The sequence below is a fragment of the Xyrauchen texanus genome, chromosome 49, assembly GCF_025860055.1.
Source record: "Xyrauchen texanus isolate HMW12.3.18 chromosome 49, RBS_HiC_50CHRs, whole genome shotgun sequence".
NCBI classification, from domain to species: Eukaryota; Metazoa; Chordata; class Actinopteri; order Cypriniformes; family Catostomidae; genus Xyrauchen; species Xyrauchen texanus.
In genome coordinates this window covers 5,111,291-5,137,654 of record NC_068324.1, presented here as the reverse complement: position 1 = coordinate 5,137,654, position 26,364 = coordinate 5,111,291, and the positions used below count along the sequence as shown (strand labels likewise).

At 38.8% G+C, this 26,364-nt stretch overlaps 1 protein-coding gene across 2 annotated transcripts; it reads left to right on the top strand.

The window, feature by feature from the left end:
• Positions 1-295: 295 nt before the first annotated feature.
• myo5ab (myosin VAb) lies at positions 296-26,003 on the top strand. Of its 2 annotated transcripts, none has more exons than XM_052123080.1 (40): positions 296-444; positions 1,045-1,155; positions 2,530-2,701; positions 4,939-5,083; positions 5,895-6,048; positions 6,176-6,319; positions 6,594-6,675; positions 6,804-6,911; positions 7,068-7,174; positions 7,949-8,214; positions 8,458-8,539; positions 8,647-8,787; positions 8,977-9,102; positions 9,206-9,289; positions 9,602-9,736; positions 10,141-10,238; positions 10,364-10,450; positions 12,109-12,217; positions 12,406-12,617; positions 12,810-12,966; positions 13,697-13,936; positions 14,037-14,231; positions 14,544-14,637; positions 16,744-16,892; positions 17,031-17,144; positions 17,270-17,407; positions 17,557-17,613; positions 17,722-17,946; positions 18,045-18,082; positions 18,189-18,272; positions 20,733-20,931; positions 21,094-21,187; positions 21,347-21,493; positions 21,645-21,799; positions 21,958-22,044; positions 22,215-22,365; positions 24,525-24,807; positions 24,973-25,147; positions 25,241-25,321; positions 25,424-26,003. In XM_052123080.1, exons 1-40 carry the CDS (start codon positions 406-408, stop codon positions 25,574-25,576), a joined length of 5,418 nt encoding a protein of 1,805 aa, XP_051979040.1. In that variant the 5' UTR covers positions 296-405; the 3' UTR covers positions 25,577-26,003. The 2 variants fall into 2 exon arrangements, with proteins under 2 accessions (XP_051979040.1, XP_051979039.1); XM_052123079.1 differs by having other exon boundaries at positions 21,344-21,493.
• The last annotated feature ends 361 nt before the right edge of the window (positions 26,004-26,364 follow it).

Sequence of the window (26,364 nt, the reverse complement as noted above, 5' to 3'; positions counted from 1 at the left end):
TTAGCTAATGCCAATCTATATAATATGATAAGGATATGTATTCCTTATCATATTATATAGATTGCTTCTTTTTTTTATGTCAAATATAATTCCTTTGAATTAATACATTTTAAATATCATACCTTTTAACTGTAGGAATATATCAGTTTTGTCCTTATATTTGGATTCGGCGTTTTGAGCCACCAAGCGCCCCCTAATGCAAGGAAACAGATGTTAACCAGTAACATGTGATACTCGACAGATTTTCCTGGTGGCTGTTACGTTTCTCCTCACCAATAGCTCAGAGCAAGTACGGCTACTCGCTCAGAGACTTCTGCTGAAACTTCTGGCGTTTCTCAATGTCCGCGTTTGACTGAATCGCAGCAGATGCAGGGTGCGGCAATGTTTGTGGAGTAACAGGAGTTGATGCAGAGCGCAATGGCAGCGCTGGATCTGTATTCAAAGGTATGAGAGAGTTTATACCGCTGCATTTCACTCCTGCGCGAGGCAAACTTGTGTGAAGCATTGAATCAACCGGACTGTTGAATCTATTCACAGCACCTTCCTGCTGGTTTTGGGGGTGTTTAAAACGGTCCAGGAGATTTCTTTAAACGGTTACTATCCAAACAAATAAATTTTGAACGTAGATATAATATTAAATTACTTCTTTTTAATTCGAGTGTGCACAATGCATTGATTAAGACAACCAGGTGCTTGATATAACAAAACAAATATTTGTTTTATATATTATATGGGGAAAAAAATAAATATGTAAATTTGAAAATGTTTCCATATACTTTGAATTGCACTATGCATTGATAAGATAACCAGATGCTTGATATAATAATAAAATAAAAAAAAGGACAATAAATGGGAAATAATGAAAAAAAGTATAATTGTAGCCTATGTAAATTTGACAATAATGCTCTAAATTGCAAAATGTATGAAAAGGCAACCTGAGATTGATATAAAACAATTGAAAAAAAATATTTTATGTAAATTTGAAAATGTAACATCCTTTAAAATTACTTTTAATACTGTTATTAAACTGTGTTCACTGCTTAGTGTTCTCGAGTCTGGATCCCAGACACCACAGAGGTGTGGAGATCAGCAGAGCTCACCGCAGACTACAGCCCTGGAGACACTGTTCTGCATCTAGAGCTGGAAGATGGCACGGTGAGAGAAACCTTTTCATGTACCCTGACCTGCTGTTCTTTTGTTAGAAGCCCCAGTTTACCCATCCAACAAAGTATAACAGGAAATAAGACACACGTGACAATATCAGGTTACTAAAAGTAGTGTTCCACTGAGTCAACGTTTAGTCATGGAAACCTTTGAGGCAGCGTTGAGTCAGACTGGTGGAGAGCGAGACCTCTTAAAAAAAAAAATGGGTGTGGAATTCCAATTACATATTTCAGCAACTACACCCATTGCTGTTCTCACAACCTATGGTTCACAGGTGAAAGTAACATTACCAAGTGTGTGAACTGAATAGGCCAAAGAAATAAATGCTCAACTGTCAAGTTTAGCAGATGTATTTTCTGCAAATACTCAAGAGTTACATATCCTCAATTTATCTCCTGACCACAAATGTGCTAGTGATACCAAAAGCTCTTTGCATGTTTTACCCACAACATAACTGGCAGTTAAAGAAGTGTTCCAGGTTCAATACAAGTTAAACTTAATTGACAGCATTTTTGGCAGAATGTTGATTACCAGAAAAATTATTTAGACTAATAAAAATGCAAACTTCTGGGTTACAGTGCGGCACTTACAATGAAAGTGAATGGGGCCAGTCCATAAACTCTGAAATACACACTGTTTCAAAAGTATAGCCATATTATACATGTCAACGTGATTTAAGTCTGATAAAATCCCTTACTAACAAACTGTGTATGTTTTATTATAAATAACAACTTTGTTGTCATGACAATGTAAACCCTGTAATCTTGTAAAGCTGGTAAATCCCTTTAAAAAAAATCTTTATCACACTAAAATCATGTTAACATACATAATGTTTACGTCTTGTGGCTATACTTTTGAAATTATTAGATTTTGTATTTATTTTTTAATAAACATTCTTAAGTCGTGGGCAACTTGGTACCTAAAAACAAATTGTACATAGCTCTATCAACAGCTTTGATTAACACAGATAATCATTTGTCGTTCCTCGTGTTTGTAAAACTATATTTTAATAGTAAAATTAAAGTTTAAAGTTTACAGTAATGCACTTACAATAGAAGTGTATGTGGAAAGTAATTCCAAAGGGTTTAGAAACATACAAGCTCCAATTTTTGATCATGTACCGCTTTTTAAGGCGGATGCAGTTCTAGTTATGTGTTTCCAATGTAATTCCTACAGATGGAGTTTGCTTCATGTAAACGATCATTTGTGAAGTTACGTCATGTACTTCTTTAGTATCCTTACGCATATTGTACGAACGTTTACTGGCTATATATGGTCATGACATGAGTTTTCAGTATTACTCATCCCAAAAGAACATTTCTGGTTATCCACACTGTGGTTTTAGCTGTAGCTTCTTTTTTGCAGGAGTTGGAATATAAGCTGGACCCAAAGACCGTTGACCTACCTCCTCTCCGTAACCCAGACATACTGGTGGGCGAGAATGACCTCACGGCTCTCAGCTATCTCCATGAACCGGCTGTGCTGCACAACCTCCGGGTCCGATTCACAGACTCCAAGCTTATCTACACATACTGCGGTAATCAGGAGCCACTCACATAATCGGTTTCAGCTGGCCTGGACGTTGCTTACTAGATATAGTAGGGATGCACCGATACCACTTTTTCCGATTCCGATATCAGAAATCTCAGTATCGGCTCATACGATCCCGATCTGATACCAGTGTTGTTTTTTGCATAATCAGTTTAGAATATCTTTACATTACTGTGTGGAAATAATTGGGTGTGCTAGAAACTTCTAACTACACATTATCTCAATATAAATTATAGCTTATTAAGAAACTCTTTAACTAGTATACTGGATAATGTTGCAGCAAAATTAACAGTAATTCCAGTATAAGTCATCAGTAGAAAAGAAGTGGTTATTTTTATTTTTTTTGCCACATTTTTTCAACTTGTATCTGGACTTTAAAGGATTCGGATCTCTTTTTTGTTAATTTAGTTGTAAGATATCAGCTCACTTTTCATTCACAGTTATTTTTAAGTTGAATTTTTTCCCATTCAACTTAAATATTATCATTTGTAAACAAATAATAATATATTATAATAGTAATGTATCTCAATCGTGCACCTTTAACTTTTAAACCCTCATGCTTTTATTTTGACATTCTGAACTCTCCAGGAAGTCCTGTATGTGTCTGTTTGTAGGCAGTAGTTTAATTCACTACTTATTCAAATTCTGGTAAAATGCTCCTCCGGTGCCAATCTAAATGCATATTATAATTGAACCGAACTATTGAGCATCAGCGTGAGATGTGGTTTGTTAGTAGCACTCAAATATTGTGCACCGTGCGAAGGCTATAAATAGCCTATAAAATTGCTGCGCGTGCATTTTATATATTTACTTATCAATCACAGCCTTTGATTCACAGAGCTATCGCACATCTTCAAGTGGCTTTGAATAAAATGCACGAGTCATATGAACTGCTTTAATTGTGTTTTTATGGTTCTTTTATGTCATTTTTTGAGCTTGACAGTAATGAACCTGAGTAACACCCAGTATCGTATTTGGATCAGGCTTGTCGGGCCGATACCCGATCCATTTAAAAACGTCAGTGTCGGAGCCGATAATGATCCAGGTATCGGATCGGTGCATGAAATGAGGCTCTGTTGTCTGATTCTAGGCTGTTTGATAAATAGTATGTAGTCTGATTGGGATTTCACAATTGTATTTTATAGCTGAAGTGTGTAACTTTTTTTTTTGTGTTAAAATACTTAATATGTTAAAATCCCAGCTTAATATGCAGAGACAACTATAGGTAAGCCATTCATGGGTTAATTTTCTCAAAATCCATAAACACTGATCTCTGTGGCACTATAGAAAGTTTCTTTTGAGTGGCCTGTCCTGCCTGACACAACAACATTGACGCAACCAATGGCAGGACCGTTCTTATTTTTGTTCTTTGTCTTTTTTGTTTTTGTTCTTTTGTTTGTTTGTTTGTTTTTGTCAGGTTGTGTTGTTTATTTTAGGACTTTGGAGCTTCCATGTGCTGCATATATTACCAATGAATATGAATAATAAAATGTGACGCAATTGAGATTTTGTCATCTGTACTGCACAGTGCATTAGACTTTGAGTTATGAACTCATGGTCTTAGATTAGCAGGTTTTGCATACAGTATGCAAAATTACAAAAGGAGTTGGATGGACTTTGCAGTTCAGCTTTGACCTTTGACTCATCATTCCAGAAGTGTTAAACTTGCTACACTGTCTGGTCCAAAAAAAGAAAATCACATACTCTAATATTTTGTTGGACTGCCTTTAGCTTTGATTACGGTGGCATTGTTTCGACAACCTTATGCAACGTCACAATATTTATGTCCATCCCGAGTTGCATTAGTTTTTGGCCGAGATCTTGTATTGTTTACAGGAGAGTCAACCACTCTGTAAAGTCTTCTCCAGGACATCCCAAAGACTTTCAGTGGGGTTAAGGTCAGGACTCTGTGGTGATCAATTCATGTGAAAATTATTCCTCATGCTCCCTGAACCACTCTTTCCTAATTTGAGCCCAATGAATCTTGGCATTGCCATGCCATCAGGGAAGGAAAAATCCATTGATGGGATAACCTGCTCATTCAGTACATTCAGATACTCAGCTGACTTCATATTATTGCCACATAACGCTGCTGAGCCTAGACCTGACCGATTGAAGCAACCCCGGATAATAACACTACCTCCAGAGGCAAACTGCGACTTTTTTTGGCCAGGCAGTGTATTCGTTTTTAAAAACTAATAGTTTGTATTTTGAAAAAAACAGGCATCATCCTGGTCGCCATCAATCCTTATGAAAGTCTTCAGATTTATGGAGCTGACATCATCAATGCATACAGTGGGCAGAATATGGGTGATATGGACCCTCATATATTTGCTGTGGGAGAGGAGGCCTATAAACAGATGGCCAGGTATGGGTGGCGACAGCTTATAAAACTGTATTGGTAAAGGAAGATCTCTCTATAAGGTCCCTGTTTATGTAGAATTGAAACATGTAATATGGTTATATAGGAAAGTGGAATTTTATATAAATTATGGCATTGTTTGATTAACATTAAATGTCCATAGTTTATTAAAGACATTATTGAGCTGTTCAGATGTGTTCAGACACCGATCAACAACAACATTAAAACCACCTGCCTAATACTGTGTAGGTCCCCCTCATGCTGCCAATAGAAAACCAACCCATATCTCAGAATGGCATTCTGAGATTATATTCTTCTCTCCACAATTGTACAGAGCGGTTATCTGAGTTACCATAGACTTTGTCAGTTCGAACCAGTCTGGCCATTCTCTGTTTATTTTTGTTGGAAAAATTGTGATCTCAATGATTTGGACCGTGGCATGATTGTTGGTGCCAGATGGGCTGGTTTGAGTATTTCTGTAATGTCTGATCTCCTGGGATTTTCACACTCAAGAGTCTCTAGAATTTACTCAGAATGGTAAAAAAAACATCCAGTGAGGGGCAGTTCTGTGAATGGAAATGTCTTGTTGATGAGAGAGGTGAACAGAGAATGGCCAGACTGGTTTGAACTGACAAAGTCTACAGTAACTCAGATAACCGCTCTGTACAATTGTGGAGAGAAGAATATCATCTCAGAATGCTATTCTGAGATGCGGTTGGCGCTGTTTTGGCGGCACGATGGGGACCTACACAATATTAGGCTGATCAGCCACAAATATAATGTTGTGGCTGATCAGTGTTTGCTCTTCCTTCTCAAGAGATGAGAAGAATCAGTCCATCATCGTAAGCGGGGAATCTGGAGCGGGGAAGACCGTGTCTGCCAAATATGCCATGCGTTACTTCGCTACGGTCAGCTCCTCTGCAGACGCCAGTGTGGAGGAAAAAGTGCTGGCGTCCAGCCCCATCATGGAGGTATGATAAAAGCCACTGGGATAAGAGAACCTAGACGCTTTTAAGTTTTGTCCTGAAAAATCGAACACCGATACGTAATATGTAGGATTTGCACATGGTTCTAGTTTTTCTACTCCTCTGTATGAAGGCGATAGGAAATGCTAAGACAACAAGAAATGACAACAGCAGTCGATTTGGGAAGTATATCGAGATTGGGTTCGACAGGAAGCACCACATCATTGGGGCCAACATGAGGACGTACCTTCTGGAAAAGTCAAGAGTGGTGTTCCAGGTTATAGCCTCACTTGCCTTTTATGTTTTCATTTCTTTCTATCAAAAACATATTTTTTTGCATTTTAATGACCTGTAAGTCGCCATTTAATGCAATAATATTCATTAGCCTTATTATCATAATAATATTAACTCTGATGAATGCATCTTACAAATTACTGAATGGCCACAGCCCATTGCTGATTAGCCTGTGAATTAAATATTGACTTTAATTCTTGGAGTGTGTTCTTATATTTATATAAGTGTAAATGATCCATTTCTTTTCTATACTTTAGGCGAGTGAGGAAAGAAACTATCATATCTTCTATCAGCTCTGTGTCTGCGCCCATTTACCTGAGTTTGAACATTTGAAGTTAGGTATGATACTGTACCCACTTCAAGTCATCTTGTTTTTTGGCTTTCAAGTTTAGGAGTTGTTTCTGCCAGTAGAAAGAAAATCCTCTAATTGTTTTTTTACCTTGTGAGTAAGCAGTCTTTCTTTTAAGGTAGCGCGGATGACTTTCCCTACACTAATCAAGGCAGAAGCCCTCTCATAGAGGGAGTGAATGACCTGAGGGAGATGCAGGCCACTAGGAAAGCCTTTTCACTTTTGGGTATTGATGATTTCTTTATTTGAGATGTTCTGTGACGACGGGGCTCTCCAGTTTCTGTACATTTAATGTCTTTTTTTCATATGTATCAGATTGTTAATGATTGCCTGTTAAGTTTAGCCATTCAACCCCAAACGTGTCTGTATCTGCTGATTACAGGAATCACTGAGACACAACAAATGGATTTATTCCAAATCCTGTCTGCTATTCTTCATCTGGGGAATGTGGAAGTGAAGGAGAGGGGATCATCCAGCTGTGCCATCTCTGTGAGTCACAGTGACAATGAGAAGATGAAGTAAAGTCAAAATGAAATGGCATTTTCAACCCATTTTACTTCTGTAATGGGTCCGTTATAGTGAAACAGGAATGAGGAAAAAACAAACAAAGTGGGAGATGATGAAGGAATTGTTCACAATGAAACTAGAAACTAGTATGAAGAAAGGAATTGTGGTCAATGAGTGTTTACATGCAAACCAATATGCTGATAACTACCAAAAATCAGGTTATTGAAAAATAAAACAACGTAAGCGAACATTTTACATTTATGCATTTGGCAGACGCTTTTATCAAAAGCGACTTGCAGTGCACTTATTACAGGGACAATCCCCCCGGAGCAACCTGGAGTTAAGTGCCTTGCTCAAGGATACAATGATGGTGGCTGTGGGGATCGAACCAGCGACCTTCTGATTAACAGTTATGTGCTTTAGCTGATGTGCTTTAGCCCACTACGCCACCATCACTCCATTTACATTTATACATGAGATTTGAAATCATCGGGTTATTCTCCGATTCTGATGTCATGTGTACAACATGTTGGATAAGCTGGGAAGATTGCCGGTAAAGGTGTTTACGAGCGATGCGAAATCAGGGTAATGGGCAAAAATATACGTGAGCTGCGGGTTTAATACAAGTTGAGCTCAATCGAAAACATTTGTGGCATAATGTTGATTACCACAAATATTTATTTTGACTTGTCCCTCCTTTTTAACTGCAATTTTATTTCTTCTACTTTTTTATTTTTATTTTTGTATTGACTACAGGAAGAAAATGGCCACTTGACAGTTTTCTGTGACCTCACTGAGGTGTCGTATGAGTCCATGGCTCACTGGTTGTGCCATAAAAAGCTCAAGACTGCCACGGAAACCTTGAACAAGCCAGTAACCAGAATGGAGGCTGTGAACGGCCGCGACGCTCTCTCAAAGCACATTTATGCCAAACTCTTCTCGTGGATCGTCGGCCAGGTCAACAAGGCCCTGAGCACTTCCCTCAAACCACACTCATTTATTGGTGTCCTAGACATCTATGGGTGGGTGAGGTTCTCAAATTTTATTTTGAACTATTTTTGATCATCAATTGTCAATATTTGCCATAAAAAGGTGAACCATTGAATGATTAGCATCTTTTGGTAATTAGCTAATTAGCGTTGCAATTCCATTTGGTGCCACTAGAGGTGCAAGAAATTACATACTTCACTTTTAACTTCATGCATGTTTTACTCTCACTTGTGTCTTATTATTTACTCCTCAACTATTTACTTTTGTGTGCACAGGTTTGAGACGTTCGAAGTGAACAGTTTTGAGCAATTCTGCATCAATTACGCCAACGAGAAGCTCCAGCAGCAGTTTAACATGGTCAGCATTTTCAAACACAAGTCAGCAACTGCAGCTGCAAATGCGCATTCATGAAATTATCAGTCGTGTCCAAGCACATCATAACTCACAAAGCATTTACCCTCCAGCACGTCTTCAAACTGGAGCAAGAAGAGTACATGAAGGAGCAGATTCCATGGACGCTCATTGATTTTTATGACAACCAACCCTGCATCAACCTGATCGAGGCCAAGATGGGCTTGCTAGATCTTTTAGATGAAGAATGCACTGTAAAAAGATTTACGTCATAATGTTTTCATTTTACATTTTTTGGAACTCCTAAAGCTTTCTATTCATTTCCAAGTTTTGGATAACATATTTTCAATATGGTCTCAGACTTTTGGACCCAACTTTATAATTTGGGTTCCATATTGGTTTATATAAGCACAATAAACAACCCCCTGATTTGATGCTTCTAGATGCCAAAAGGTTCCGATGACTCTTGGGCACAAAAGCTGTATAATACTCACCTGAAGAAAAGCTCTCACTTCGAGAAACCACGTATGTCTAATAAAGCTTTCATCATCCAGCACTTTGCAGACAAGGTATATGGGCATCCCTGCCTGCCTCAGCAAAAAATGTGCCCTTATTTTGTGGCCATTGACTAATATTGTGAGTCCACTTTAAATCTCGCTATTTCTGTTCCAGGTTGAATACCAGTGTGATGGTTTTCTGGAGAAAAATAAAGACACAGTCAATGAAGAACAAATTAATGTCCTGAAGGCTAGCAAGGTGTGTTCACCTCAACACCGCTCCAAGCCAAACATATTTCTGACTCACCACATGCTTTTGAGGAGAAGCAGGAACGTGTTACAGCTTGCGAAAAATTGTATTCTCTTCTTTGTCAGGGACTTCAAAGTAACTTGATTCTTCTAACCACCATGGCTTTAGAGAAACGCCGCCATCTGCTGTTAAATTTTTTAACCTTAGGTATTGGACTAGTGTTGAGAACACTTACTGGACAGTGTAATGGTCACAATTACCATACAAGTAATGTGTCATGTATAGCTCACTCTGTTTAAAGGCTTTCATGTTTACCCACAGTTCGCCTTGCTTGCCGAGCTCTTCCAGGATGAGGAAACACCCACAGCTCCGAGCACTACGGCACCATCTGGTCGAGCAAAGTTTGGACGGACCACTCAGTCTTTTAGGGAGCACAAGAAATCAGTTGGACTACAGGTTAGAGTGGATTGAAAATGCCAAGACCCATCACTGTTATCTATTATCCTCTCTTTGACTCCCTTTAACTGGAATGTCTATTATTTAATGCAACAGTGGCATTCCATAATTATAAATCCCAACTATTTTCTCTATCAATAATGTACAAACCTTTTTTTATTACTGTCATGCAGTTCAGAGGTTGTTAAATGATGATATACTGTATGCTTCAGCATAAGCCAATAAGTCACTCTGAAGTCAATGTGTTTAGTAGCTTAATTCCCGGTGAGGAACTACATTACCCATAATCCTGAAGAGAGATCCTCCAATCAGAGAAGTAAAAATGAAAATTGCTGCAAATCTCTTCATAGAAATCTGCATTGTAAGTTTTTGATGCATATTGCTTTCCTTCCACCCATTTTTAGTTCCGAAACTCTCTACACCTGCTCATGGACACGTTGAACGCCACCACCCCACACTATGTGCGCTGCATCAAACCAAATGACCTTAAAGCCCCATTCATGTCAGTAAGCCGAGTTCAGAGATAATCCACTTTCAAAGCGTCTTTCCAGTTATGTAATACAGAGTCATTGTAGTTTCCCCCATCACTTACTCTCACTCTCTTTTCCTCTCTCTTTTTGTTTTCAGGATTGACCCCCACCGAGCCGTTCAGCAGCTCAGAGCATGTGGAGTCCTCGAAACCATTCGTATCTCAGCTACAGGTTTCCCTTCCAGGTGCAAGTTTGAATGGCTGACTCATCACACTACAATCTCATGACTGCTAGTGTCCCTACTATTTGGAATTTGATTGGCTAAAGCCAGCTTGAGAGCCCCAATCAGATGTGACCAACTCAAGAGCACCAATCTAAGTTTTTGAATCAGGGCTGTTATTCAGCGTATTTAATTAAAACGATCAAAACAGCCATCAACAGGATGGTTCGCACTGCCCCAAAAAACGCAAACTAACATTTCAAAGCATTCTAATGTTGACCGTTAGATTTTGAATGTTGGGAAACATAACTGTGAATAAGGCTGGGACTGGGCAGTATGATATAAAAAATTGATGGTGATATAAAATTTTGCTCCCGTTTTATATTAGGTGTCTTTAACTACTAGGTACCAACATTTAAAATACATGTAATTCAATATATTTATTGTGTAACTACATGTTGTTCTGGAAATTTGTCACAAGATTCACATTTGCTGCTACTGAGGTTGAGGTAGATTGAGTCATTTTTGTCTTTAGCAGAACACGTATGAAGAAATTAAAAAAAATATCTCCGATAAGTAGGTCCTTAAAATGTAAGTGGATGTGATCTGACTTTTGAAGCTCCAAAAATCACAACAGTAAGCATAAACATCATCAATACAACTCCATCGCTTAAATTAATCTCCTCTAAAGTGATACAATCACTTTGGTGCAAAAAAGATCAATATTTAAGTATTGATCTTCCGGTAAGCTTCACAAGAGAGTGGAGTTCACATGGTCTCTTGTGTGACGTCTCATTGGCATGTTATGGACGTAATCTCACATTCTCCACTCGATTGAGACAGCCAGGATAAGCACACAAATTAAACTATTGTGAGTAAAGTAACAGATCTAAACCAAAACCAACAAAGCTTCGGTTCAGCGTTCCTCCTACTCACTTGTAAACAGCACTGCTCTTCCGGATGTGTCGCACATGCGTCAGTTCTCACGTGCCAATGCGATTACATCACACGTGCATACTGCTGCTGACCGGAAGCAATTATTTTAAGTTAAAGAAGTACATAAACATTGATCTTTTTCACACCAAAAGCAACCGTGTTGCTTTAGAAGACATTCATTTAACAGCTGGAATTTGAGCTGTTATTATCTGTCCTTTTTGGAGCTTCAAAAGTCGGATCGCCATCCACTTGCATTTTAAGGACCTACTGAGCTAAGATGTTTTCTTCAAATGTGTTCTGGTGAAAAAAGAAAATCATATACACCTGGGATATCATGAGGGTGAGTAAATGATGAGAGAATTTAAATTTTCTTTTAAATGTAAGTACAATGCAACAACACATATGTACATACTAAGTACATTGGATCAAATACTTATGTACATAGTAGTTAAAGACATCTAATATCAAGAGGTTACAAAATGTCTTATCCCATGTAATAATATTGTTGTCGTACCACCCACCCCTATAATCGTCCATTTAAATTGTCCATTTTGCTCTCTGTAAATCTAATATCCCCATCCTGTTCAAATTTTGGCTCTAGAAATAATTGTAAAAAATGTTTATTGCAAATACATCTTTTAAAAGCTAACTTCAAGAGCTTCTGTTCACCTCTATCAACTGCATCTTAAATGATCTAGTAGCTCTGTACTCTGTGTTATAATGCTTCTTTCACTCCTCCTGGTCAGGTGGACTTATCAAGAGTTCTTCAGCCGCTATCGTGTTCTTATGAAGCAGAAAGATATCCTCTCAGACAGGAAGTTGACATGCCAGAATGTGCTAGAACGGCTTGTGCAGGTAACACACTTGTCTTTGCAAACAGATAGACTACTTGGCTCTCATCAAGTTCCAACAAGATCCACCCTAATGAATACTTGATAGATTAATTAGATTAAGTTTAATAGTTCACCAAAAAATGAAGATTCCTTCATTATGGACATTTATGAATCTCTTTTTTCTGTGGAACTCCCATTTCTTCTCTGCAGGACAAGGATAAATACCAATTCGGAAAATCTAAGATCTTCTTCCGGGCTGGGCAGGTGGCTTATCTGGAAAAGCTTAGGGCGGACAAACTCCGTAAAGCTTGCATCCACATCCAGAAAACTATTCGGTGCTGGGTCGCCCGCAAGAAGTACTTACGTATTCGTCAGGCAGCCATTACCATACAGAGATATGTGAGAGGACACCAGGCTCGATGGTGGGTGTTGAGAGTCGAGGTTCACTCTCGGGTCTGGTTGTGTGTTACAGGAATAGTTCACCCATTAATGAAAAAGATACAATAAGTCAAGTGTAAATTGACTTCAGAGAATTGCTTAGCTGCACTTGAATTTACAAATCACTGTGTGTTACTGGCTGCAAGCTAAATAGTGTTTTATCTAACATCATTCAGCTTGTGCCATACCCTGAGAAGGACACGGGCCACAGTGATCTTTCAGAAGAACACACGCATGTGGGCGACTAGACGACAGTACCAGCGACAGAAAGCAGCTGCGATTCTCATTCAGAGGTTACTGCGTGGCTATGCTGCCAGACTAGAGTACAAGCAGGTATGAAGCCAATAAAGTCTTATTTTGGGTGGTTGTAGTGGTTGTTGGTTCAAGAATAAGACCTACATTTTTAAGTCCTCTTAGACTTTTCAACCTACAACCACCAAACTTGGTACAGACCTTCAAACTGTTCCGGAATGCTGTGCCATTTCTTTTCTTTCTGATCGGAATTACAGATTTCGCTCAGCAGACAATGAAAAATTGGAAAAATTCCATAGATATACATGGAATGTTCAAACGGGCCAATGGAATGCTTATTAATTCAAACGCCAACTGTCAAATATTTTAATGTAAATAAACCCACAAAAGGCCTTTTAATCTTCTTTTAGCTACTCCCTCTCTATCTCTCCATCCATCTATCTGAGACCCCATTTCCACCTGGTATTAAGATGCATATTTGGTGATCGGGTCACATGTGGTCAGCTCTAAATGGTGTCAAAAACGTTTTGTGATCATATCACATTTGAGATAAAACGCTAATCCATCCTGTAAAAATGACTTTACTTTTCAGATGACATCACCAATTCCTCTTATTTTTCAATCCCTCCCCTCCAACCACTGGCTCTATTTTATTATGTAATGCCCACCTTTCACAGTTCAATCAATTCTTGATGGATTAAATCAAGTCCACGTTACAGAAGTAAAATGGGTTGTCAATGTTAACTTTAAAACATTGGAATTGGGATGAAAGGAACATTTAAAGAGCTTCTCGTCTTGTTTTCCTGCCCAGTTGGTGTACGAGCGCAAGGCTTTACTGATCCAGCGATGGGTGCGTGGCTTCCTGGCCCGTTGGCGTTTCCGTCGCATCAAGCGGGCTGTGGTGTACCTGCAGTGTTGTGTTCGTAGGATGCTAGCTCGACGAGAGCTCAAGAAACTCAAGATAGAGGCCAGATCGGTCGAGCACTACAAGACACTCAACGTGGGCATGGAGAACAAGATCATGCAGCTTCAGAGAAAACTGGATGAGCAGGTATCTCCCTGATCTCCTCCATGGAAGTTGCATTGAAATCTAGAAAGGGGTCAATGCTTGCTCATTAACAGAATCATGATCTGTTTGTTGGGGTCTTCAGCATAAGGAGAACCGAGAGCTGTCCGAGCGAATATGTGAAGTGGAGACCCATAATGCTGCTGATTTGGAGAAGTTGAACCTGCAGCTCAAGACACTTCAGGGATCAGAAGAAGAAGCTCGTCATCGTACAGACCAGGTGACATCGTTGCAGGAAGAGTTGGAGTTGGTCCGTCAAGAGCTGGAGAGATACAAAGAGGTAAAATGGAGAGATGGCACTCATATGTGGAACTAGGAGCATCTTAATCTCCTCTTTTAAACTGGAAAGGGGTTATTTCCTCTAACCACAAAATATACAGACGAACAACATGTATCATATTTCATGTTTTATTACAAATAAAACTTTGTACTTTTTATGTGTACTACCTACAGTATGAACACATGTGCTTAATTTTTCTATTCCACTGGAATGTTGGTTTTCCTCTAAACCCTGGAAACCCTTTAACATTTGGAGAACACTGGCAGATCTGTTTTGGATGATTGCTTGTAAAAGTTTCACTATTGTCTGCAGATGGTGGCTGAGCTAAATGAGAGGAACACACTGCTGAAGAGTGAGAAGGATGAAATGAACAGGCTGATCCAGGAACAGGAGAAGCAAATAACCGGTGGGTTCATGTTATTGTGACAAAAGCCTAAAGTATACTTCGCTTTTGATGTGAACGATTGGCACATGCTAACATTTGAATAGCCCACAGCCTTTCAAAGTATATTCCATTTGACTGTGCACAACTGCACATGCTCAGGTGGATGGGGCATGTGCGCTACGATGAAGGGGTGGGTAAAAATATCGATCGATTCATAAATCCTCCACTACAATGTGAGGAAATCACTCGCATTTGCAACCAAATTTCATGCTATGCGACTAAAGTGAATATATTTGGCGACTGGACAGGTGGTAGAGCGGGTTGTCCACCAATCACAGGGTTGGTGGTTCGAATCCCGGCCCACACGACTCCACATGCCGAAGTGTCCTTGGACCCCAAATTGCTCCCAATGGCAGGCTAGCACCTTGCATGGCAGCTCTGCCGTCATTGTGAGTGAATGGGTGAATGAAACACAGTGTAAAGCGCTTTGAATACCGCTAATATTAAAAAGGTGCTATATAAGTCCAGACCATTTACTATTTACCAGTAGTTGTGTAGTTTAGTCATGAAGTGTTCAGCAGCAAGATCCTTTCACAGCGTGTTGAGAGTAAAAGTTGTTCCATGATTGATTATTTTTATGTTATGTGTATATTATTGATTATGTTTAGCAATATACACTCACGAGCACTTTGTTAGGAACACTATTGTCCTTATAAAGTGCCCAACATGGCCTTCTGCTGTTGTAGCCCTTCTTCCTTGATGTTTGACGTGTTGTGCATTCTGAGATGCTATTCTGCCTGCTTAAATTGTACAGAGGGGTTATCTGAGTTACCGTAGCCTTTTTGTCATCCATTCTCCATTGATCTCTCTCATCAACAAGGCATTTCTGTTTGCAAAACTGCCCCACTCAGGATGTTTTTTGGTTTTTGGCACCATTCTGAGTAAAATATACAGACTGTTGTGTGTGTGTGAAAATCCCAGGAGATCAGCAGTTGCAGAAATTCTCAAACCAGCCCATCTGACACCAACAATCATGCCATGGTCCAAATCACTGAGATCAAATTTTTTTCCCCCATTCTAATGAATATTAACTGAAGCTCCTGACTCATATCGGCATGAATATATGCATTGCAATGCTGCCACATGATTGACTTATTAGATAATCGCATAAATAAGTAGGTATACAGTGGTACCTATAAGTGCTCGTTGAGTGTACAAAAAGTGGATTGACATATCAGGAAACTAATGTGCTTTCAGTAGTGGCGAAAGGGTTTTTGGTAGATTTTGAAACTGACATAAAGGAAATGTCAATTTTGTTCATTCTCAAGGCAAATACGGTTATCGGTCGATACGATAATCCCAATATGGCCAAATATCAGCCAGTTAATTAGTTGGCCATATCTGACACAGAACTGTTTATTATGTTGTTTTCCTGATATATTCACTTGACAGTAAATTGGTTCTTTAGGCTCCTCTGTTAAATCTCAGAAACTTCGGTTTTGTGTTTGACAAATCAATGTCTTTAGATTGTCATTTCAAAACGTTGGTTCATAACTGCTTTTTCCATTTGAGGAATATTTCATAATTAAGAAGGCTGGTGTCAAAAGCAGAATTGGAGATGATTATCCATGCTTTTATTCCTTCTCCATTAGATTATTGTAATGCTCTTTTTATTTGTCTCAACCAAACAGCTCTTGATTGTCTTCAGACTGTACAGAATGCTGCTGCAAGCTCTTAACTGGAACCAATAGAAGAGGGCATATTACTCCTGTTCTATCGTCTCTTCATTGGTTCCCAGTCAATTTTAGGATAAATTTAAAAGTCTTGGTTTTAACTTTCAGGGCTTTACATGGACAAGCTCCCGAGTATATCTCAGACCTGATAAAGTCTTATTTATCTACTCGGAGTCTTAGATCATGTAGCCAGAGATTGTTGGTGGTTCTGCACACCAGATTTAAAACCTGTGGGGATCGATCCATTTAAGCAGTGGCACCTAGACTATGGAACGCACTTCTCTGGTCTTTAAGTTGTATTAACTTATGTTTTGTTTTATTGCATTTTAATACCTCTGTGAAGCACTTTGTGATTTTATATAAACTTTACTTACTTGTTTTTGTCACTATACAGAAAAGTTGGAGTCGACCCATCAAGCCTTCACCGAACGCCTTCAAGCACAACTGAACGAGGAACACTTCCGTTACCAAAACCTTTTGACAGAGCACCTGAAACTGCAGGAGCATTACGCTGATCTGAAATCAGAAAAAGAGGCGGCTATAGTAAGACAAATCTTGCCACTTATACAAACCTGAAATTAAATGTTGCAATGATAAATATCTCACAAAAGAAAAGAAATGTTGAAAATGTTCATTTTTATGTTGTGAAACTATTTTGTGCCACCTATCTTTTCCAAACAGGAGTTTTCCAAGCCTGCTCATAACAGAGCAGATTCTGGCTATAGCAGCAGCCTATCAGAGAGCGTCCATAGCTCTGAGCTCACAGGGTCAGAGGTCAACTCACTGGGTAGAGAGGTCAGTTTCAAAAGGCACGAATCGTATACTGTTTGTATAAAACTTCCTCCATACATTTATCTGTGCATCTGGTTTGCTGTGACACTATAAGCGTGGCAGAATATGATGGTTTTGTTTGGGATTAGGATGCGGGTCAGACGGCAGCAGATGTGTCCCTGCTGCTGAAACTACAGAGGAGAGTCTCTGAACTGGAGAAAGAAAAGATGGACCTGCAAAGCGAGATGGACACCAAAGAAGAACAATTACAACAGGAACGTACCAAGGTATATACATACACAAAGAACACTGAAACCGCTTATGGTATTTCCGACAGGCTTGAAGTCTACTCTAAAAGCATATTCACACCTAGAGTTACAGGACAATCGCCACAAATTAGATACGGGAACTGGAAATGATTTCTCTGTGTTCTTAGGAACTGGAGGAGTGTCAGAGAGTATTAGTGGCTGAGAGAGACTACGAGGCTCTGAAGGTGAAATACACACTTTCTAAAGAAACTCTTGGTTTTGTCTTTTTTTTTACATTATAATAAATTGCGTGTTCTGGTCTTCCCTTACTGTTGTTTTTATGCTCTCTCCAGCGTCAAGAACTGGAGTCTGACAACAAGAAACTGAAGAAAGATCTCCAGGAGCTCCGTCAGTCTCTCAGTAAGGGAGCGGGGTCAAAGCTCGCATCCCCTGGAGGTCAGGCCTATAACGTGCTCCTCGAGCAGCTCAACTCCACCAATGAAGAGCTCGATGTGCGAAAGGAGGAAGTGTTTATTCTTCGATCTCAGCTGGTCAGCCAGGAGGTGTTCAAACATAAGGTAAAGTGCAAACACACATGCTGTCACAGTCAAAAATAGACCTGTTTGTAATCAATCATGATCCATTTGTACAGTAAAAACAACAATTTTCTCTCTAGGAAATGGCGACTGAAGGAGACTCGAATGACTCCAGCAGGTATGTCAGCTTTCACGGTTCATGAATCTGTTGTTAAATCAAAATTGACATATTTCATACAAAGTAATGCTGCTCTGTGTCATATTGTATTCTCTCCTTCTCTCAGATCCCCCACATTTCATGATCTTCATGAGCTCAATGAGGATGGAGAACTCTGGATGGCTTATGAAAGCCTGAAAGAAACAAACAGGTGACTCGAACTTTCATATTCTGTATTAAAAATGCTCTGAATGCCTCAGAGCTAATCGTAATTGCAAGTAAATAGTGCAAATTTCTATATTATTAACTTCCCATATTAGTACTATAATTCTAGAACGGTTTCCATCTTGCTCTTTCAGAGTAGGGATGTCCCGAACTGGTACTCGTACTCATGAAAATGCTCTAATACAGCGGAGCTCATGACATATAATGCTGATGTATCATGGGTGACCTGAGTACGAGTCCCGTCTCATGGGATCCTTTACCAATCCCAATCCCGTTCCCACTCTTGTCCTCCTATCACATCCTGTCACCTCTCCACTGTCCTCTCGCTAATAAGAAGCCAGAAAAGGCCCCAAAAAAAAAAATCACGTTATGTCCTAGTGAGATTATTTGACCACAAAAGCTGCAATTTAATGAGATGAATATATAGTTTGAATGTAATACAAATGTGAGCACCTGTGAATGTGTGGAGACATTTTTGTGCTGACACCGGCTGCTCATACCATTTAAAGCTTCTCTTTGGCTCATACAGGGAAAACACCATCATGAGCATTGCATGGTCTGTTTGTAGCAGATGACAGTAAACAGAGTGCAAATTCATGTTGTAGCACTAGGCACATACTGTATAGAGGATATACTTATTTAATTAAATAGCAGCCTTTTGCGGTTTAATAATCAATTTGAGTCACGTAGCGACTGGCTTTTCAGGAGCGGGAATCTGCCATCATAACGTCAGAGCTCCTTGGTCAAAATAAAAGCTCTGTCAAAATAAAAGCTATACATTTATAGGGAAAAAAGTACAACAGAAATGTATAACTACTGTAAAGTTATGTAATATTAACTGTAATATTAATAAAAATAAATCATTAGTAATTGTATTATACTTAAGCAAGATCTAACATCTGTGATGCTCTGTTATGCAGAAATTTATTCGACAAAATATAACTCTAATGTTGTATTTTTTATTGTGCTGTGAGGTTCTGTATATAAGCATTTCATTTGATGAAAAAATAATACAATATAATGTCGAAGATAACATTTAAATAAACTGTTATGGAGTAAAAAATAAAAATGGTATCGGACTCTGTATTGGCGAGTACCAAAAATGAAGTATCGGTACTCATTCTCAAAAAAATGGTATTGGGACATCCCTAATTCAGAGGATATATGCTTATATATGTCCTATTTTCTTTCAAATTCTTTTTCATGTGCATCTTAAATCCGCTAATACAGGTCAAATGTTTAAGAGTATTCTCGTACAAATTTCATGAATACAAATCTATTTCATTTTTTTTATATTTTAGTTTCAGTTTTAGTAATTAAATTAAAAATAAGCCTTGCTTATTTTAGATATTAAACTTTAAAGGCAAAACCTGGTAGAATATCTTTATAAAATGCACGTAAAGAGTAAGTTATTATAGACAGTCATTATATAGAATAAAAAAACTAATTTAGAAAGTTATTGAAGTTGGCATGAATCTGAAATTGCGTATTTCCGAGGTAACGCCTCATTGAACAAGAATGTAGAGCGGGAACTTGATTTTATCTATCCTTATTGGTTGGATAGTGAAAAGTGGGCGATGCATACCGGAATGGTGGAGACTGACCTGAATTAGTGTTTGTAGTCGACATAAACACACACACACACACACCCTTTCCATTGTGCCCCATTGACTTGAGAACCGAACGATGATCTAACCGACAACATTAATACATAACAGTCCACAAACGCACACAGCTCCTAATGGTCTTCGCTTACGACGAGGTTGGAGCCCTTGTGCAAGTCCAATGCAGATGGAGAAACAAGCAAGTAAAAGGTTACTATTTTACCTTTTGAATCACATAATGGTTCATATAAAGGGGAAATAACACACTTACTTGTGCTGTAAATCCCAAGATACTTGCATTAACAAATATAAATTAACTCCAGACACATCCGACTTGCATAGTATTCAGTAGTGAAAACCTCTGGAAGCATTCAGGTGTGAACTGTCTAGAACACAACCTCAAATGTTTAATCATTCCTCCTCCTTTAAGCCACTAACCAAGGTAGTTTGGGGGAGGGAAACAGCTGATAAAACATCTCCGCATTAGCTGCTTTGATGCCAGGTTTGTTTACAAGACTCTTAAAGAGGAGGGGTTAAAACTGACTGAAAACTGGCTTAACTGCAGCATGGCCTTACATACGTCAGCATAGGAAGAGCAAGTTATGACATTTTGATGAAAGATTATGAGGTCAAATTGCCAATTAACAAATATGCATGGATGGAATCGTTCACAATAAGACCAGTAACATACATTAATAAAATAAATAGGTTACATTTTGAAATCATGCCGAGTTTTATATAGAAATTTGTACAATTTTGTGCACCTTTCTCACCGTTTTATTTGCTCTCTGCTAATGTTCATATTTAACATTCACATTTCTTGTTTCTTGCTATCTCTGCAGGTTACTAGTGTCACAGTTACAAACTCAGGGTCAGGCGCATGAAAAGGAGGCGGAGGGTATGAAGGCGGAGCTACAGCAGTTAAGGGTGGAGCTTAATCAGCAGCAGCAGATGTTTTCGGAAAGTCTGGAGCTTCCACAGGAAGCTCGAATACAAGCAAGCCTACAGCACGAGATCAGTCGCCTCACTCAACAAAATTTGGTAGACATTTCGAAAGCACACAATCACATAAAATGTACCGATAAACAATTTAGTGATTTGACATAACAGTCATAGTAAATTATGCTTGAATTTGTTCATTCATTCTTTTAATACTGTATTAAAATTATTATATATTATTAAAGTCATTTCTGTTATTTATAGGACCTTTTGGAGCAGATGGGCAAACAGGACAAGATGATCCGCAAACTAAAGAAACACCTGAAAACCTATGTGAAAAAGTTTGGGGAGCCTGAGGGTAACACTATCTCATTTGGATGCTTAATCAGTATATTGTGTGCTGAAAATGACTGAATTGTGAACAAAAATCTCGACTACTGTACTTGCATTTCATGTCTTTTATTCTGAATATTGTCTGCATCTCTCTTCTGTGATTTTATTTCACCGATGGCAGCAGGTGTTCATATTGAACAGTCCACTCCAGAGAACATGATGTCCGAGAGCGGACGAACGGTCAGTATCGCTCGTAAAGAGAGGGACTTCCAGGGTATGCTGGAGTACAGAAGAGAGGACGAGAGCAAACTGCACAAGATACTCATCACAGGTGACTTGTAAATCATGCACAGAATGTAAACAGACTCCAAAAACGCAAATGGTTGATATTTTTCTTTCACTTTGTTCCAATGTTTAGCACTCCATTTACTTCATCAGACTGTTCTCAGATCAGTCTTTTCAATGTGCTCTTTGTCTACCAGAGCTCAAACCCCGAGGTGTAGCGGTGAATTTGATCCCAGGCCTGCCTGCCTATATTCTCTTCATGTGTCTGCGGCACGCCGACTACGCCAACGATGACCAGCGGGTCTCCACTCTTCTGAACTCCACTATCAACGCCATCAAGAATGTTCTGAAGGTGACGGACCGTGAGACACTTTCAGAAAATGAATAAAACGCTTTTGTTTTTGTTGAAGACTTTTGAGACATTTATCCAACGTTAACTTTGTAGGAACTCAAATAAACGTCTTTTGTTGTTCGTTGTTTGTATTGTTAATGCTTGATTTTTCTTTACAGAAAAGGGGAGATTTTGAAACCATTTCATTCTGGTTGGCGAACACCTGTCGCTTCTTACATTGCCTTAGGCAGTACAGTGGAGAAGAGGTGGGTGTGGCTTGTTCATCTCTGCTCCAACCCCTAGATAGCTGCCTTCATAGACCGCATCATATGTTTGCTTCTGGCATGAAGGCAGATACGTTATTTGTGTTTTTGTGCATGCATGATTTATTTATTGCTATATGGACCCTGATCTGATTTTTCCCGGCCTCTTTTAGGCATACACAAAGCATAACAATCCTCGGCAAAACAAGCACTGTCTGACAAACTTCGACCTGTCTGAGTACCGTCAGGTTTTGAGTGATCTGGCGATTCAAATCTACCAGCAGCTCATCAGGGTCGTAGAGAACATTCTACATCCCATGATTGGTAAGACAACAGGCCTGTGGTTCTAATAAGGGATGCACTGAAACTGTGGCTTCTAATGATCTTCGACTAAATTTTCAGTTTTTGGCAGAAAGAAGAAATCTGATCAGATCTGCTAACTGTTAACAGAAACTTTTTCATGAATAACAAGCAACGTGTACATTGGATTGCAAATGGTTTCATTGGATGTAATGTAAAACACCGCTGATGGTGATAAAATTGACGGAACAGAGTTTTTTATTTAGTCTAATTTATACAAAGGTAGAAGCCAAACTTTTTCTGAACTAAAGCACTGTAACTTGTGTTAATACTATGTGCCGCATAGTAGCATGTTTTACATTGTGGAAAATGAATAATGGCATGCCCAAACAACAATTAGTTTAAACCAATCACCAACATATCCATTAAGTATAAATTAGCCTTAAAAGGGTCACACACACTCCTTATTAATGATACACTAGCAGAACAAATTTCTTTGTAAATGATTCATATATACAACAGTTAGTTCCGGTCCTCGAATCTGATTGGACGAGAGACGTTCTATGAGCACTGATGGTATCACACCATCACCACTCGGACACTTCACTATGTGTATAACTCCGCTTGTGTTCGTGCCATTTTAAACTAAAGTGTAAAAGCAGTGCAGATGTGTTAAGAGCTGTTTTCTTAAGTGTTTTGTGACATTGCATATGTTAGCCAGCAGGTGGTGGTAAAAGCTAATTTTTGCATGTAATATGAGCCAGTTAGGTGATGAGAAGAGAATTCACGTCAGCTAGTGTTTACATAAAACAGCTCTTTGTGATCGCTTGTATTATTACTACACTACTATAGCTAGGAAGCGGCTTTGAACGGCTTTAAACGAACAACTTCAGCATTACAGCTCATCACAGCTGAGAGACACATCAGATAGATTAATTACACAATGGGTGCTGTTTAAAATGGTGGAGGACATTGCGGTTTCTATAGTGATCGACAGTTGTGCACCAGCTACCGCAAAATAGGGAGAAATAACCCCGCTGGAAGCAGATCTTGAGACAGCTGACAGCATCTCTGCTTGGGAGTGGCAACAGGTGATCGCATATTCTTGCTCTCTCTCTCTCTCTCTCTCTCTCTCTCTCTCAAACACACACACACTCGCATCCATTCTTGTTTATCCAATACCTTGTTAGAAACAGTACAAGCCGTGATACCATTTCTGAAGTGACATTTTTGACTTACTAACGAAGGCTTGTACGCATCATTTGTTTTGAACCTGCAATGGCAGATTCTGATCCGCCACGTAAGAATGTAGTTCCATGCACAAATAAGTTTTTTTTATGACCATACTCCGTTTTTCCTCATTTTTAAAAATGTACTTGTTTATTGAACTGTTGTATTTATGCAATATCACACTCACAATCGTGCCATATGGCCCGAAATCAATACTGCAGTGCTGATGTAGGGCTATATATATATATAGCTCGTGTGATATTGTTTAAATATATATTTTTACATAAATGGTCTCATCGTATTAAATGTGTCAAATTACGTAAGAATGGTTTTACATGCGATTGGCATTTTTATTCTGCTCGTATTCCATGGATAAGGCCAATTGTGTGACATCATTAGCTTAAATAACTAAAAATATAGGGCTGTCAGTTTAACTATTTTAAGATTGACAATCCATTTGCAAAATGGATCGGATTTGTTCAATTTTTATGTGAAGAAAATAGGCCTGATGATTTTTAAAGACACTTTTTGAAGTGTGCAAACATTTTATGTCTTTTTGATTTATCTTTACTTGGGGGCTTTTCACAGCAAATATTCATACGCTGTTTATTGAGTTTAATGCAATTAAATATTTGGCATATCACGTAATTAACTTGCTAAAAAATGTAAACAATTGACCTCACTTATAAAAATACAATGCTAATTTGTGTTTACATTTTTGTGTACAAGAATGTTCAATGTATGCAGACGTATTAAAGTCCCCACCCACAGAAAAGAGCCATATTCGATATTGGTTTTTACATTTTGTGCATCACTAGTTTTTACTGCGTCTTTTGCTTTCTGGCTGAGTTAAAGTAAATCATATTTTTACCATCTTTTTCCCCATCTCCGCAATCGGCTTGCTGCTTGTCCTCTTTCTCCTTTGTATCTACACCCTTTTCCCTTTATTCCAGCCCCAGCCATGTTGGAGCAAGAGACCATCCAGGGTGTGATGGGGGTTAAGCCCACAGGAATGAGGAAGCGCACTACCAGTTTCCCTGAGGAGACCTCCAACACGCTAGAGTCCATTTTAAAACAGCTAGATGGATTCTACTACACTCTACTTCAGCATGGCAATGACATTGATCTGGTTAAACAGTTCATCAAACAGCAGTTCTACATCATCTGCTCTGTCACACTAAACAACTTGCTGCTTCGCAAGGACATGTGCTCCTGGAGTAAAGGCCTGCAGATTAGGTACTAGCCACTAGAGTGCACATATGCTTATAAATGTATATCTGCGTATGCATGTACGTAATTTTTTTCTTCACTTTTAATGAAGACCAAAAAATGACGCTGGAAATGTTATGAATTGCCGCTGGTTAAAATGCATTTATCGCACCTCTCTTTCCCTCCCGTCAGATATAATGTCTGTCAGTTGGAGGAGTGGTTGCTGGATAAGGAACTTCAGGGCAGTGGGGCACGTGAGAGTCTGGAGCCTCTGATACAGGCAGCTCAACTTCTGCAGATCAAGAAGAAGAGCCAGGACGACGCAGATGCCATCTGCACCATGTGCACTGCACTCACCAATGAACAGGTGTGTTTGTGAGGTTGGGTGAATTGAGCCTCTTAAATGAAACCTTCTTGAAAACCTTGAGCAGAGTTCTGATGTGCGTTTCTCTCTGAACAGATTGTGAAAATTCTCAGCTTGTACACACCAGTGAATGAGTTTGAGGAGAGAGTATCTATATCATTCATAAAGTCCATACAGGTGAGTCATGAGGGCTTTTTATTAGTCATTATTAATGTTTTATGTATTTAAAAGCATTCATTCTTATATAGTAAACAAAACAATGATTTTTCTTCCCATTAGACTTTATTAAAGGATCGTAAGGAGTCTTCTCAGTTACTGATGGATGCCAAGATCATTTTCCCCGTCACTTTCCCCTTCAGCCCTTCAACTGTGGCTCTCGAGACCATTCAGCTCCCCAGCAGCCTCAATCTGAGCTTCCTCACACGGGTTTAAAAAGAGACCAGTGATGATGTCATAATGGATTCTATGGACAAAACTCAAATGGAGTTGCTTTGAAATATACCAAAGGCTTTCACTGTTGTGACCTCATCCTCTAGAATTATTAGAATGTTTACACTTCCTGTAAACCTGTAAAGGATTTCGCTTAGAGATGAACTTTAAACACATTTCACTGTTTGCATTTGCTGGTGTATGTAATGTTTGGGAGGAGCGTGGCCTTTAAGGAAAAGTGTGCTTGACTGGATTAAATATTATTCTAAAGCATATTAAAGGAGAGTATCCACTAGTGGGGTTGAAAATGTTTTCTTTATTAACAGGTTTTCTTTAACTTTAGTCATGTCTTTACATTTTTATGTGTAATATTTAATGTAAAAGCTGTTAACCAGTATTATGTAAAATATGAAACAAATTGCTGTTAAAAGATCTTCCATATATTCATACAGCGTGGTTTTGATATCTGACATTTAAAATAATACCCTCTTAAAACTGTTGCACTTTAACCCAGATACTCAACTTATTTTAACTTTAATGCATGCAAGTTCTTTTCCAACCAGTTTGCCAGATATTCTTTGGATTTCTTTTTTTTTTTCTGGCTCCTGAATGTTTCACAGTCTCAGAATGTAAAGACCTATATCCTGAGCTGTCAGATGAGACTTTGGAGTGTGATGATCCATAACTTGACTTGTTGTGAGCTCCTAAATGTGAGCTGACTGAACTGCCAGGCTGCTCATCTTAACCCACGTAAAATCAAAGCAAAAAGATTTCGAGTGTAGCATAACAAT